This window comes from Balaenoptera physalus, assembly GCF_965194825.1.
Source record: "Balaenoptera physalus genome assembly, chromosome: 12".
Classification (NCBI taxonomy): Eukaryota; Metazoa; Chordata; class Mammalia; order Artiodactyla; family Balaenopteridae; genus Balaenoptera; species Balaenoptera physalus.
Genome location: NC_138897.1, coordinates 76,048,253 through 76,062,827, shown reverse-complemented (window position 1 = coordinate 76,062,827; position 14,575 = coordinate 76,048,253). Strand labels below are relative to the sequence as shown.

General features: G+C 58.2%; 1 protein-coding gene across 1 annotated transcript; it reads right to left on the bottom strand.

Annotated features, from left to right (window-relative positions):
- Nucleotides 1-3,181: 3,181 nt before the first annotated feature.
- Nucleotides 3,182-14,452, bottom strand: SLC35E4 (solute carrier family 35 member E4). The gene is made up of 2 exons (XM_082417313.1): nucleotides 8,753-14,452; nucleotides 3,182-4,184 (listed from the first exon to the last, which is right to left on the bottom strand). Exons 1-2 carry the CDS (start codon nucleotides 9,366-9,368, stop codon nucleotides 3,751-3,753), a joined length of 1,050 nt encoding a protein of 349 aa, XP_082273439.1. The 5' UTR covers nucleotides 9,369-14,452; the 3' UTR covers nucleotides 3,182-3,750.
- Between the last annotated feature and the right edge of the window lie 123 nt (nucleotides 14,453-14,575).

Here is a 14,575-nt window from a genome sequence, read left to right as displayed (position 1 = left end):
TGAGCAGGAACGGTGTGATGGTGGAGTCCCTGGCATCCCTGAGCTGATTTGGGAGCAAGAGTCCTTGTTTACCCTGGCCCCCTGGAATGACAATTCAAGGCTCCCCTGGGGAGGGTGGGAGGGGCCCCCAGGCAGCTGGGGCTGAGACAAGGCAGAAGCTTTGTTCTGAATCCACAATGGCAGGATGCCCAGCACAGACCCAGCTTCCTCCAAGGCAGGGTGAGGGGGTGGGAGCTGGGGCAAGAGCATGCCCTGGGGCCCTCGATGTGCAGGGGAAGCCTGGGGGTGGGGGCAGCAGGGGAAGTCTTGGGAGAGGAACTGGGAGGCGTTTGTAGTGAGCCAGTCCGCTAACATGTCTCGAGGACCTGTTAGGTTCGTGAAATAAAATTCATGTCTAATGGCAAGACAGGATAAACCTAAACATATAAAATTCTTCTCTGCCTTTTGGCCTCCTCTCTCCCCACACTGTGCATTGTGTATCTGCATTTATGCATCGACCAAACCTCCCCCATCGGCAGGAATACCCGCTCAACCATAAAGAGCAACATTCTTCCAGCATCCAGGCAACTCCTTAAAAGATAACACCCCTTCCTGATCTTGTAAGGGGTCACATGACCCACCACGATGATGCTTAGATCTGGATTATGTAAACTGTCAATAATATGTCATTTGATGTACAGCCCTCTGTCTTAAAAAAAACTTACATAACTGTGCCTGGACTGCTAACGGGCGGAACAGTCCTCAGAGCTTTCTGAGATGCTCATCCTGGGTTATCGTCCTCAAATTGGCTCGAATAAAATTTCCGTTTCTTTCTTAGATCGACTGGTTAATTTTTCATCCACAAGTTTCAGGCACTGTCGCTAAGCACTGGGCATGTACGTTAGCCCCTGCTGCCTCCCAGAGCCAGACGGGGTGAGGCTCTGCCGCTACCCCCACTTAACACACAGAGCCACAGGAGGGGAAGACTCCCGCCCAAAGTCACACAGCTCAGACACACCAGGGCTGGGGTTTGAACCAGGGTCCAAACACTGCTCTTGACTGGTATTCTCTCCCGCCTACTCCATCCACGCCAGGCTCTGTGCTGGTGCTGGGGAGACAGCGGTGAGCAGGCAGTTCTGAGAGTGGGATGTGCTCAGGGCCCTGCCTGGAGAGGTGCAGGGAGCTGGGGTGAGCTTTGTGGCTTTCAACCCAGCCTGGCATGGGGCAGGGCAGGGGTGAGGGTAGGGAAGAGACCCCCCCCCACGCCCCCGAAGGAAGGTGACATCTGTTATCCAGAGATGGCTTCCCAGCAGGGACTGGGTACAAGGAGGGAGGCTGGGGAGGTGAAGTGTCTCGCCCGAGGAAACAGAACAAGCGAGAAGCAGAGTCCAGAGGGCTGTCAATGGGAATCACCTGATAAGCCCTTCCCTGTGAGTATCCCTGTGAAGCCGGCAGAGACCAGACAGGTCAGACAGGCGAGAAAGGGGGCCAGGACACAAACCCAGGCTTTCTGACTGCCAGGCCAGTGCTCACTGTGCCCACTGCTGGCAGGGGTGGTAGGGAGGGCTTTAACTCTGACCCTGAGGGAATCACCTCAATGCTGGGTGGCCCCCAGGTCAAGCACAGCTCCAAGTCCCCCCACTCTGCCCCCACAACCGCCAGGGGCTGGCTCTGATCGGATGGGAGGCTCACTCTAAAGCCAAGCATTCCCTGGGGCCCAGGAGCCAGGGACAGGGCGCTGCAGGAGGCTCCTACTATTGGCAGGGGGCTCCTTGAATGGGGAAGGGTCCTGAGGACCAAGGAGGCCCTATCCACCTGAAGCCATTCATCCTCTGTCCTGTCTGGCCAAGCCTCAGTGCGGAGCCCGGAGGTATCCAGGCTGCACCAGGACAGGGCTGGGCCGGTAGCATCTCTGAGTCACAGGGAGGGTGGGTGGTGAGTGACTCAGCCTAGGACCACTTCCCCTCCGCAAGACGGGCCTGGGCTGAGGCCAGAGCCAGGAAACCCTGCGCCTGTCCTGCCCGGGCCGGGTGCCTCCCAGGCCCTCACTGCCCCCACCCCCAGCCTGGGGCCGACCCTCCATGCAGCCCTGTCTGGCACTGGCTGGCACAGCAGTCCTCCACGAATTCTGGCTACGTGAAGGAATGCATGATTCCTCCCTGAGTCCCAGGCCCCCGAGACCCCAACCCCGGCCTGGTCTAGCTCCCATCCTCCCATTTTCCAGATGAGCCTAGAGCCTCAGAGAGAGTGGATGACTAGCCCAAGATAGGGACCAAGCCCACTGGCCCCATCGTTCTCTCTCCTCCCCGGGCCCTGCCTACCAGGCTCCTCACTGGAATCCTCTCCACGGGGATCATCAGCCCATTTTGTAGATATGGAAACTGAGGCTCAGGGAGGGGAGGTACCTACCCCAGGTACACAGTGAGGCAGGCGGAGCAGGATTAGGTCCCAGGTCTCTCTAACCCAGGCAGGGACCTTATGGTTTTTAACAGGCGGCCCCCAGCAGAGGCAGGTAGGTGGCGGGAGTTAAGTGCTTACAGCCAAGGGAAGGATGAGACGTGATGCAGCTGAGTCTGGCCAGCCCTCCAGGTGCCCCCACCCCCCAGTGCTCCTCCTTCCATGGAACCACCCGATTCCTTGCCCTCTGCGCCCACAGCCCTGGGTATAGCCCCTCGTCCAGGCCCTTCCTTTCTCAGGCTTCTTTTTTGGTTTTTCTTTTAGACGAGGGTTGCATGTTTGGGTTTTCACCCCCAGGCAAGGGTTTCGCCATGAGAAAGGGAGAAGCAGATGTAGGAAGTGAACAGCAGACAGGGGACCAGCACGTGCAGAGGCTCCGGTGGGGAGGCTTGGTGTCGGGGGGGTGGTACCTGAAGGAAGCGGGTGCAGATGGAAGGTGGAGCCCAAGGAGGGGAGAGGGGAGAGGGCAGAGGAGCCTGGTGAAGCTGTGGGGCCAGGCCCCGAGGCCCTGTGGTCTGGGGCAGGAAGCTCTGACCTTGTCCCAAGAGCAGTGTGGAGCCACAGAAGGCGTGTGTTTTAGGAGATGCCCCCGGGGCTGTGGGAAGATGGCGTGCAGGGGCCGGAGCAGAGGGCTGGGGTGGGGGCCTGGCCAGGCCCTGGTTGGTAAGGGAGGGGGTCCTCGTTTCCTTGTGGGCAGCTGGCAGCCATCGGCCCTTGGCTGCCACCCCGAGGAATGACACAGGTGTACAAGCAAAAATAGTTTATTTGAGGACGGAAGACCCAAAATTGGGGGGCCCAGGGCTGAGGTCACAGCAGCTGCCTGGAGTTGGCACAGACGACCCCAACTCCCTAGGGAAGCCCAGCAGCAAAGAAGCCCTTCCCTGGGCCTCCTAGCTGCCTCCCCCATTTCCTGGAAGAAGGATTGTGCGACCCCTAAGAATCATCATAATCATCATCACCATCATCATCATCTTCATCATTAGAACACGGTGAGGTTTTCAAAGTTTGGCCAGCAGTTTTCGGCGTAGTAGTTGATACTAATCGTAATAATTACTCTGACAAGCACAGTGACTGTGCCGGGCTTGGACCCACCATCCAGTGGTGAGTGGGGTCTCTGATAAGGAGAGGCAGGCAGGGACAGGAGGTGGGTCTCTCTGGGAGTCCCCATTCCAGCCTCCAAGGTGGCCCTGCAGGAAGACCCACCTCCCCCAACGGCCCCAGCGGCTGCCCACTCTCCCCGTTTTCCCATGGCCACTGGCCAAGGCTGGATTCAGGCTGAGGCAGTCCCGTGTGGTCCCTGTGCTCCCTCAGGTCTCAGAGACCCTTGCCAGGCTGGTCCCTCCGCCAGAAGCCCCGGCGGGCAGCCCAAGAAGCCAAGAACTCGCAGTTGTGGTAAAGGAACATTCCTGAAAGGGTGAGCGCAATGCCCACATAGCTGAGGGTGCTGAGGCAGCTGCCAAACAGGAGCCGGGAAAGGACGAGGTTGCCCACGACAGTGAGGTTGCCCAGGACGTGAACAGTGAGGGCCGAGGTGAGGGCCAGCAGGGAGAAGCTGGCCAGGTTGTAGAGCACAGACAGGAGGCAGCTGAGCAGGATACAGGCCCAGAGGCGGGAGTCGGTGGGGGCGGGCAGCGGTGCCACGCCAGCCTCCAGCACCAGGGCCGCGCCTGCCAGCAGGCAGAAGCTGGGCAGCGAGGTGGCATACAGCAGGGTCACCGCGTCCAGCCTCTCCTCCTGCAGCAGGGCACCTGCAACCAGGACAGCAGCCGTCAGCACCCGGCGCGAGACAACCCCCACGAGGCCAACCCGGCACGACCTCCTCCTCTGCCCATCCTCCAGGAAGCCTGCCTGCCCCAACCCCTCAGGTGGAATTAGTGGCTCCCGCTCTGTAACGGGAAGGTCAGGAATCCAGAGTCAGACTGCCTGAGTGGTGACCCGTGGTGACCCGGGTCCGCTCCTGACTACCTGTGACCTGGCACTTAACCTCTATAGGCCTAGGTTTCCTCACCTGCAAAATCGGAGGATAATAAAACCTTAAATATGCAGGGTTGTTGTAAAGATTAAAATAGATAATGTACATAAAGCCCTTAGAAGGTAAGTGCTCAGTAAATGTAGAAAGATAAGATAAATAAGCGTTATCACCTACTCCTCCCACAGGCTGAAACAATAATCTGCTTGTGATGTCCCACTGATCAATAAACATGAAAAAAAAAATTCTTCAGGGGCTCCCCAGGCCCTGGAGAAAAACATCCTGGGCTCTTAACCAACTTTGAAGGCCCTGAACCAAGCGGCCCCGACCCAGCTTTCTTGGCTTCAGCCCTTCTCGCACTCTCAGCCCCACAGTGCAGCTCCCACGCCAGAGTAGGGACAGGCCACCAGCAGGCCAGTTCTGCCACTTACTAGCTATGTGGCTTTTAGATTAAAAAAGAGAGTTTGAAATAATAAAAACCGTTTGAATCAAATGTTCGATCACTAGATGACCATTGGGATGACAGGGAACAACAAGAAGGTCATTGTTTGCTCCCGGCTGTCACTCACTGTTTATCACTGATAATCAGCATCTTTTGCTACCAACGCTGGGGCTTGTCAAGATGAATCCAGGACACAGAGGAAACCTTAGTCTTTGCAAGGAAAGAGGGGATCCTACCACCTTGCGCATGTGTGCCTGTGTGTGTGTGTATTCATGTTACCACCCAGCTGGTTCACAAAAGCAGTGGTGCCCATCATAAAATCACACCCGGCTCAGATGAGATGATAGTACTTGCATGAAGGCAACGAGACAGTTTTTGTGGAGAGAGATGAGTCATGGCTCCCCATACCCTCCCAGGGCTCTCTGAGCCTCCATGCATTTTCTGACACACACTTTCCAAAGAGCCACAGAGGTGCTTACTCATAGGCTATGCTTAGAATAGGAAATCTTATTTCTCTCTCGATTTCATTCTGATGTTTTGGCTTTGTTCTCTAGGCAACAGTCCCTCTGTCAAGCATTTCTAGAAATGAACAGATAACTGGAATGGCTCCTGTTCGTCCGCTCCAAATTTAGCACCATTACGAGCTGCCCGTGGCCTGCGTGTTAAAGGTGCGATCACTGGAAGGTGTTTAGGATTTCAGGTGAACTTCACCTTTGGCAAATTTCACCCTCTGAGAGGCAGCCAGGCAGGAAGGTCCTAACTTTCTCCCCCTGCCCCTTGCGCCTGTTCTGCATCCCACCCAGCCCTCCGCCTCCCTCTGCTGCAGTCCAGGGAAAGAGCAGGGATCCTCTGCCAGAGGCCACCCACCTGGGGCCCCAAAATGCCAGCCTGTCATCCTGCCTCCTCAGCGACGCCTCCTCTGCCAGCTCCCACCAAACCCTGCATTTCAACCTCTCCTGGGACTTCCCTGGAGGTCCAGCGGTTAAGCCTCTGTGCTCCCAATGCAGGGGGCGTGGGGTTGGGGAACTAAGATCCCACATGCCACACGTGTGGCCAAAAACAAACAAACAAAAAACAAACAACCTCTCTTCCTCCAAAGACACTTGTTTCAGCATCTGAACACGCCAAGCTTCAGTTACCCGTGGACAAATGTTCTCTAGACCCCATTCCGCTGGCTTCTGGCTTATCCCGTCTCTGCTCCGTCACGAGCTGTGTGATATCACACAAGTCGCCCTCTCTCTATGCCTGTCCCCTCGTGGGAGCATGGGCAAGGTGTCAACATGCCCCTCACGGGGGCCTGTGAGGTGCTGAGCGCAGGGCCTGGTGCCCAGCAGCAAGTGCTGGCCACAGCAGCTGTCACCATCCCCCATATGCTGCCCCCGCTGGCTGACACCCGTGCCCTCGCAAGCCCTGCTTCTCCCTCCCAGAACACCCCTTCCTACTCTGGCTGTATGAAGAGCTGGGCATGGTGTGGGCACACAGTGAGGGCTCAGCAAGTGTTCGCCACTATTATTACATTATAGTCACCATCACTGCCTGCCTCCTCCCCCAGGCAGCCTTCTCTGGTTTCCCCTAGAAGTAGCCATCCAACCACAGCTATGCCCACCTTGGCTCTAGCACTTCTCCCCTGCCTTGTGATCTCTACTTCTCCCCAGCAGCCTGAGAGCTCAGCGGGCAGGGTCAGGCTGTTCCCTCATGCGGGTGGATGTAGCTGAGGACAAGTCTCAGCACGCTGGCACCCCACTTCCCAGCCTTTCTGTGAGTGGGAAGGTGGCATCACTCCTCTCCCCATGTAGCCCCCCAGGTCCACAACTGGCTCAGGAAGGAGAGAAGCTGCTGGACCTGCCCATGGCTGCTGGGCACTCCTCTTTCTGGACTTTCATCCTCTGCTCCCATGGAGTCTGCCCTCAGGGAAGGAGCTGGTGTCAGCCATTCACACTCTAGTCTAAATTTGGCCCTGATGACTTTCCTGGAAAGTCTGGCAGTAGAAACCTCTTCTTGTCCAAAACCCATCTCACCCCTTATCTCCAGTCTGTTCCTCCCCACCTCTGCTGGGCTCCCATCTCTGTTGGTGGGGCCTCCAGCCTCCTAAGCTCCCTCCTTAGCACGCTGAGCCAAGAAGTTTAACCAGCCTACCAAGTCTGCCATCAGACCATTAATAAATCCACCATTTAACGGGTACCTTACCTGGGCCAGGCCCCAGGCCATGTGCTGGGGACATGGAGCTGTCTCAAAACCAGGCCATGCCCTCTCAGAGCTCCTGTCTGGTGGAAGGCAGACAGGTAAACAAGAGGCTATAATACAAGGCATGTGGAGTCCTGATGGAGGAAGCAGAGGATGCTGTGGGAGCCTGGAGCAAGCATCCAACCCACCTCAGGGGCAGGCAGGAGACAAGGAGAGAGCTGGCAGAGCCAAGGAGCAGCCTGATGCCAGGCACCTGCCACCCCATGTCCATGTGCCCGAGGCCTGGCCGGCCATAGCCTGTCCTGCAGGCTGGGGCTCCTCCTGTGTGAGAAGCGCTGGGCCTCAGCAGGCGTGATGTGAGCCTTGAGGCTGGGGCCTTCCCAGCCTTCTGGCCCTGCCCAGGGCAGGGTACAAGGTCAAGTTTCCCACTGACTCATGCCCAGAGCTCAGGTCCCAGCTCTCATGTAACCTGAAGGCAAAAATAGAACTGGGCTTTGGTCCCACCTCAGGGCCCTGGAGGATGGGTACAGGGACTCTGGGTCCCAGCTCCGATGACTGCAAGGCAGGGCTGAGCTCTGACTTCAAACTTCCCTGGCTGCAGGCTGCCCTAACCCCAGCCCAGGGCCCTTGGAGCAGCCCCTTCTCTCTCCCAGGCCTGGGTCACAGGATCTCAGAGCTGCAAGGGAGGGAGACCAAGAAAGCCCTGGGACTATCAGCTCTGACCTCCTCCACCAAACAGATGGGGAGACTGAGGCCCAGACAAGATCCAGATCTCCCCTTCTGCCCAAGTTTGCCCAGGAAGCACGAGCCCAGGTGTGGCTGGAACCCAAGCCTCCCCAACCTGAGTGGGCGCCCTTGGGTTGAGGCAGAGAGATGGTGGAGGCTGTGACTCAAAGGACCCTCAGTAGGACAGGCAGGAAGGTGGTCTCCACCCTCAGGCAGAGTGATTTAGCAGGGTCTAGGCCTGGAGCCTCCACCTTACCCTCTGTCCAGAGCCCCCAACCCCCTTTCATCAGAGCTGAGGTCCAGAGCCACATGGACTAGGATTTCAGTCCTTAGGAGCTGTGTGGCTGTGGGCAAATCATGAACCTCTCTGGGTCTCAGTTCCATCATCTTCTAAAATGGGGATGATGGTGGTGGTTGCCATGACGACTCAAGGTCAACACCTAGCATGGGACCAGTTACACTGCAGCTCCCAGTAAACACCAGCCCTTCCCAGACTGAGCAAAAGCCCTCGACTTCCAAATTCCAGCTCATGGCCTTGCCCTCTTTCTCTTTCTCCAGTCTCCACTATCAGGCCTCCATCGGGTCCACAGCCTTATGCCACATCACTCGGACGGCATGAAGTCTGCCTGCCTGGGCTCAAATCTTGCCTCCGCTGCTCACATGGCCCAGGGCAAGCCCCTCTACCTGTCAAATGGGGACAATATAGTGACTTCCTTGATCAGGTATGGAGATCCAGGCTTGACAAAACATGGACCACAGATCTATGGCAGTCAACTGGACGAAACACTGGTTGGGCCTCTAGAGCCTAAGTCTGGGGCCTGGAACTCACTGAGTGGTTGGCCCTTTCTGAGCCTCAGTTCCTGACTCTTCCCAAGCCATGCGCCTCAGTTTCTTTATCTGTAAAACTGGATAATGGCCATAGCCCCTCACAGGGCCACCCAGGCCACACTCCCACCCCGAACCCCACCTCCTCAACCAGTGTCCTGGGTACTCACTCTGCTGAACGGACTTGAGCCCACGGAGGCAGGTGGCCGCCAGCAGGAAACCACAGCCAGCTGGGGGTGTCCGGAGCTCTCCGGCCAGGCTGCAGGCGGCCCCCAGGCAGAGCGGGCCCATGGCGGCGAACTGCAGTGGGTGGTGGCGGCGGCCGAGCAGCAGCGCGGACAGGGCCAGCGTGATCAGTGGCGTGGTGGTGGTGGCCAGCTGCGCCAGGTCCAGGGGCACAGCGCTCAGGCCCACGTTGCCGCAGGCCATCGAGGCGCCTAAGGTGAGGCTGAGCAGCAGCACTTGGCGGCGGGTGCGGCCGGGCATGGGGCGCCGTGCCCCCGGGTGGCACGCCAGCGCAGCTGCCAGCATGTGCAGCGCCGAGAGCAGCAGGGGCCGCCCGAAGCCGTGCACCGTGAAAATCCACTTGTTGAGGCTCGACATGCTGGCTCCCGCCAGCAGCCACACCAGCGCTGCCACGGCCACCCAGGCCCGGCCAGGCCGCCGTAGGGCCTGCGGGGTGTCAGGGGGCCACTGAGGGGACGCCCACCGAGCACCGCCAGCCACCGCCACTGCCTCAGCTGAGGTCATCCTGCCGTCATGGCGCTCCCGCGGGCAGCGGCACATCCGTACCAGTGGGGCCGGGGCAGGAGGCCGGCTCCCCAGCGACCAGCTCTGGGCCACCAGAGAGCCCCACTTTGTATCCCGCTCGGTCTCAGGTGAGGGCACTGTTTCTTGTGCCCGGCCTGCGGCAGCCGAGGTCCAAGAGCTATGCTGTATCCCCGGCTCAGGCAAGGCAGAGCCTAGGTCGCTTCTGCTGGGATGCCAGGCTCCCTGGTGCTGAAGCCTGGCCTAGTAAGCGCCGGGCACCTCTGCCCCGTGCCAGGCAAAGTCTCCACTCTTCTCCCCTCCTAGCGCCCACGTTATGCTTACATGGAATTCTCCATCCCTTTTCTCTTCAGTCCAAACCCCAGGTCCTCCAGCGTGCTCAGGACAGGCCTGCAAGGGCGATCCGGGCTCCCGCGCCCGGTGGTGCCGGTGGTCCCGGTGGTCGGGCTCGCTACCTCCGACAGTGCCCAGACCCCGCGGCGGGCTGACGCGCCGGCCTGCGCTGCGGCCGGTGTCAGACGGCGAGCTCGACTCAGCTCGGCTCGGGCAGGGCCTGCGCGCCAGCTCCTTCTCCCGGCGGCTCAGGCTGCGGCGGGATCTCTCGCCAGGTTCTGGCGGAGAGCGAGGCTCTGTGCTCTAGGCCCCGCCTCCGCGGCAGCCCCTCGAGCCTCACCCGGAAAATTGGGCTGAGCCCCACGCGCCACCTCCGGCCAGGCTCCGCCCCCGAAGCCGAGAGGGATGTCTCGCCCCTCCCCCACGCCGCCCGCTCGCAGCTCCTCCTCCATCAGCCTAGCGTTACCTCCATCAGCAGACCTCCTCCTAGCTGGAGTGGTCAGCCTGTCGTCCCCCCTCCCCACACCGGTGGGGGATCAGGCCCCTCCCCACCCAGCGCCAAGGCAGGCCCTCCATAGAGATGAACACAGGGCGGGAGACCCTGGGGTATTTTTCTGAGGGAGCCCGATAAAAAGCCCTAGCCTCTCAGGAGATTACATTTTCAAGGACACCCTCCCCCCAGGAGACCTCATCCTAGGACCAGTCTCGGAACCACCCAATCTCTGGCCACAGTTATCCCATGGGGCCTCAGCATCCGGAAGAGTTGGACCACGGGGCCCCTTAATACCCCTCGCTCGCCCCTCCCTAACCCCAACACCTCCTCCCTCTCCCAGCCCAGGGCGGGCCCCCTCTAGGCAGGCAGAGGGAAGCTGAATCACCAAGGCCACCCACAGCTGCGGAAGCAGGGTCCCGCCGGCCAGCATCTATCCCTGGCCAGCAGCCCCTGTCCCATCCCCTGGGCGCTCAGAGCTGACTCATAGCTGAAATTCCTGGGGTCCACCCTCTGCCCCCATCCCTGGCAGGACAAAGAGCCCTAGGTGGGCTGGGAGCCAGAGCAGCTGCCACTAAGCCTTTGCCCTTGCATCGGTGTTGGGTAAACAGCACAGCCCAGAGCAGGACAGGCTGATAGGGATTCCAGGCTGGGCCCTGGCCTCTCTGAGCTCAGGAGTCCAAGTGTGCAAGAATCACTGCCCACTGTGAGCCTCTTTCCTGAGGTCCAGCTTCCTTCTCTGTGGAAGCTCCTTCCCACTGGGACACGGTTCACCCCTAGCCTGTCGTCTGACCAGCAAGTCCTTGATGGAGGAACCAGCAACCTGTCTGGAGAAACAAGACCTCAAAGGGAGACCGCTCACCTCCGTCCACGGCGCCCTCTGGTGGTCAGAACACAGAATGGCTGCAAGTGTCCCCTAATCCCCATCACAATCCTTGGACTGGGATTAAAATTCCCCAGCCTCACTACTTCTTCAGACCTGCTGAATTCAGATACCCTCTGGTGGGCCCAGGGATGTGAATTTTTTTTCACTTGCCTCTGATGATTCTGACACCCGCATGAGCCTGCAAATCACTGCTGAATAGTCCAAATTGTAGGGCAGGAGATTTCCAGGTGAAAGACCAAAATATGCAGGTATTTAGATGGGGTTTTTCCAGGAGGGGTTGTGGGAGGGAAACTGAGCCAGCCAAGGGGGCAGCCCCCCTAGCCCCACATTTCCTGAAGAGGAGGAATCAGGGCCTCTAAGGGTTAGATTCTTTTTGAGATTTTGTCAGTTTTCCAGTTAAGCTTCCTTTAATTAAAAAAACAGCAATTAATTAAAAAATAGTAAACACCCCCCCAATCTTCTAAGAGCTGAGCTACTGCGGAGTGGTAGGCAGTGTCTACACCTCCTCCAAGACTGCCAAAAAGCACTCCCACCTGCCCGGCCTGGTGAGGGGTGAGCTATGAGGAATGAGGATTAACCAAGATGAGGCCTGTGTTGGCCTTGGTGGGAGGGAGAGAGCTGTACACCCTTGGGGGGGGAGGGGGGCGAGGGGGAGGCTGAGGGCAGAACCCAAAGCAGGGATTGTGCAGCTTGAGTGGTGGTGGGGGATTCAGACCAGGTCTACCTGGCTCCCGAGCCCCAGTTTTTAACCTGCCTTGACCTGCAGGCAGCAAGACTCTCCACAGGATGTTCCCTTGTGGGAGAATGGCGGGGGTGGGCACCCAGCTTCATAGAGGGCAGCAGGGGCTCCTTCGCACCCCTTGGGGTCCACCTGAAAGCCCAGAGCAGCCCCGAGCAGCCTGCCCTGCCCACAGGCTCTCATATCCCTCCGGTCTGGGTCTGAGTGCTGCCCTTCACCTGCCGCCCCCCACCACTGCTGCAGGAAGCAGGTGATTCAGGGCGGGACCCTGGGAGGCACCAGGAGGGAAGAAGAACCCATTTCCAGCAACTGAGCTGCAGAGGCTTGGGACGGGTCTCTCCTCATGTCGCTGCATGTCTCTAGACCAGTCACTTCACTGCGGGGCCTCAGTCTCCCCATCTGTGATCTATGAATAGCTCACAGGCATGAACGTAAACCAAGGCGCCACCCCACAGTTGTGAGTTAGGAACAGGCTGCGCGAGGGGACGCGGCTTGGCTGGAGTCACACAGCTCTAAATGCAGGCCAGACGCAAACCTGGGCCCCCATTCCAGGGGGGCCACTGCTTGTCAGACTCTTACTGTGGACATGACTGTCCTCCCACCCATGCCCCTTCTCGGGGTCCCTGCTGATGGAGCCAGACTAGACACATGACCCAGGGCCCAGAAGTGGGCTGTGCCGGTCAGACCCCTTTCCAGGCTTTGGGACACAGGCTAAGAAGATAAGAGGGCCTGGGGAATTAAACTGGAAGTCAGCAGAGTCACTGCTGGGGCCACGTTCAGAGGAAGCTGATGGAGGGGGAGGACACGGAGAGGAGAGAGCCTGAGGGTAGTGGAGGGATGGAGCCCTGAGCCCCAACTTCCATTTCCCTACTGCCCTCGGCTGCCCTTAAATTGGTGGGCTGAGTCTTTTCAGCAAATATCCTTTTTTATTTTTTATTTTTATCTTTTTTGCCACCCCGAGCAGCATGTGGGATCTTAGTTCCCTGACCAGGGATCAAACCTGCGACCCCTGCAGTGGAAGCATGGAGTCCTAACCACTGTACCGCCAGGAAAGTCCGTCAGCAAATATCCTTTGATTTGAGCAGGATTCAGTAGCTCCCTGTTGCTCAGAGCCAAACACATCCCGACTAAGACAGTTCCTCCAGAGGGAGGATCACATCCGGACCGTGGACGCTGAAAGCCCAGTGCAGGGGTGCTCCCTTTAGTTAAGCCCACCCTCCCCCAGCCTGGCCTGGGACCTGCCACAGCTGGCCTCCCCTATATGGGAGGGGCCCTGGCTTCCTCGGGAGGTGGGGAGGCAGCAAGGCGGTGCAGGGGCAAGGGCTGGGGTCAGTGGGTGGGGACCTTGGCTCTGACACCCACAGGCTGTGTGACCTGAGGGAAGCCGCAGGTCTCTCTGAGCCTCCACCCTTCTGTGAGGAGAGGGTCCCAGGGCAGGTCCTGAATCCTCTCTAAAGTGCCCTCTCTAAAGGCCGAGATTAAGAAAGGACAGGTGAACAAGCACTCTGGGGATCTGGGCACAGACATTTCACCTTCAAAACGGAGGCGGCTTTTTCATTTGGCTTTCAGGTACTTGGATGTCTGTAAAGCATTTTTTAAATCGCTTACTTCCCCTACTTGCCCAGACCCTAAATATCGGAGGAAGAAGCACATGTTTATAATCCATGGCGTGGATGGCTCTGTGAGAGTCACTGTGAAACCTGACATGCTGTCAGAGGGCCCCTCCAAGGGCAGACCCCCTTCCTAACCTCGGTGGGGTGGGGCTTGTGGGGTGCCCGCCTGGCCTGAACCCTACTTCCCAGAGGGCAGCCCAGAGCCCAGGCCCTCCCACAGAGAGGCAGGGTCCCCACCCCACTGGCCGCTGAGGCCTGGGGTGACGCCTGACTGTGCCTTGGGGAAAAGCTCTAGGGTCCTGGGCCTTCAGTTGCATTTGGACTCTGCCATGTAATCCTAACAATTGCCAACTAAAACTTGTCAACTGCCATCTGCCTCTACAAAGATTAGGTCACTAGCCCCTGTAGCCGCTGACCTTCAACACACCCTGAAAGGAGTTCAGGGTGGAAATCAGGAATGAGGCACTCTGTGCTCTGGGAAAAACAGGCAGAACAGGCAGATATTTTTAGGAGAAGATTTTATGAGCCCAATTCTTGCATCTTCTCTTATCTAGAAAAGCACTAAAATCATTAATGGAGCCATCTGCTCCTGGAGACTAGCGGTAACCTTCACGAGACGAGCAGCAGGTCTCTGCCAAAATGTGCACTTGACTACGTGTACCCCCTTCGCTAAGATCATATATAGTGCTGACCCCTCCCCTACCTCTTCAGAGCAGTTTCTCAGAGCTATCTGAAATGCTGTCTCCTGGGCTACAGTCCTCATTTTGCCCCAAATAAAACTTAACTCGCTACTCTCACGTTATGCTTTTTTTTGTTTGTTTTTTTAAGTCGACACAATCATGAAAGCCCCTGATTTTCAGTGTTTGAGTGGAGGAGCCAGGAGGCCTCCCCAGGCCAGGTCTGTCTCTCTCCTAAGCCACGCCCCCCCACCACTCTCCCTCTGTAAAGCAGAGAGGAAAATAGAAACATCGACAACCTCAGAGTTGTGCAAGAGAGAGTCCAGCAAGTACACGCTCCTTAAACAGTAATCAGCATCACCACCGCCAGCACCGTTCCTGTGCACCCCCGACCCGTACCCAGGAGAATGCTCACCCCCCTCCTCTGCTCCCCACGGGCCTCTCTCCCCCTTCTCTGCTCCCAGCCCCCGCACTGGCTCCAAGCATG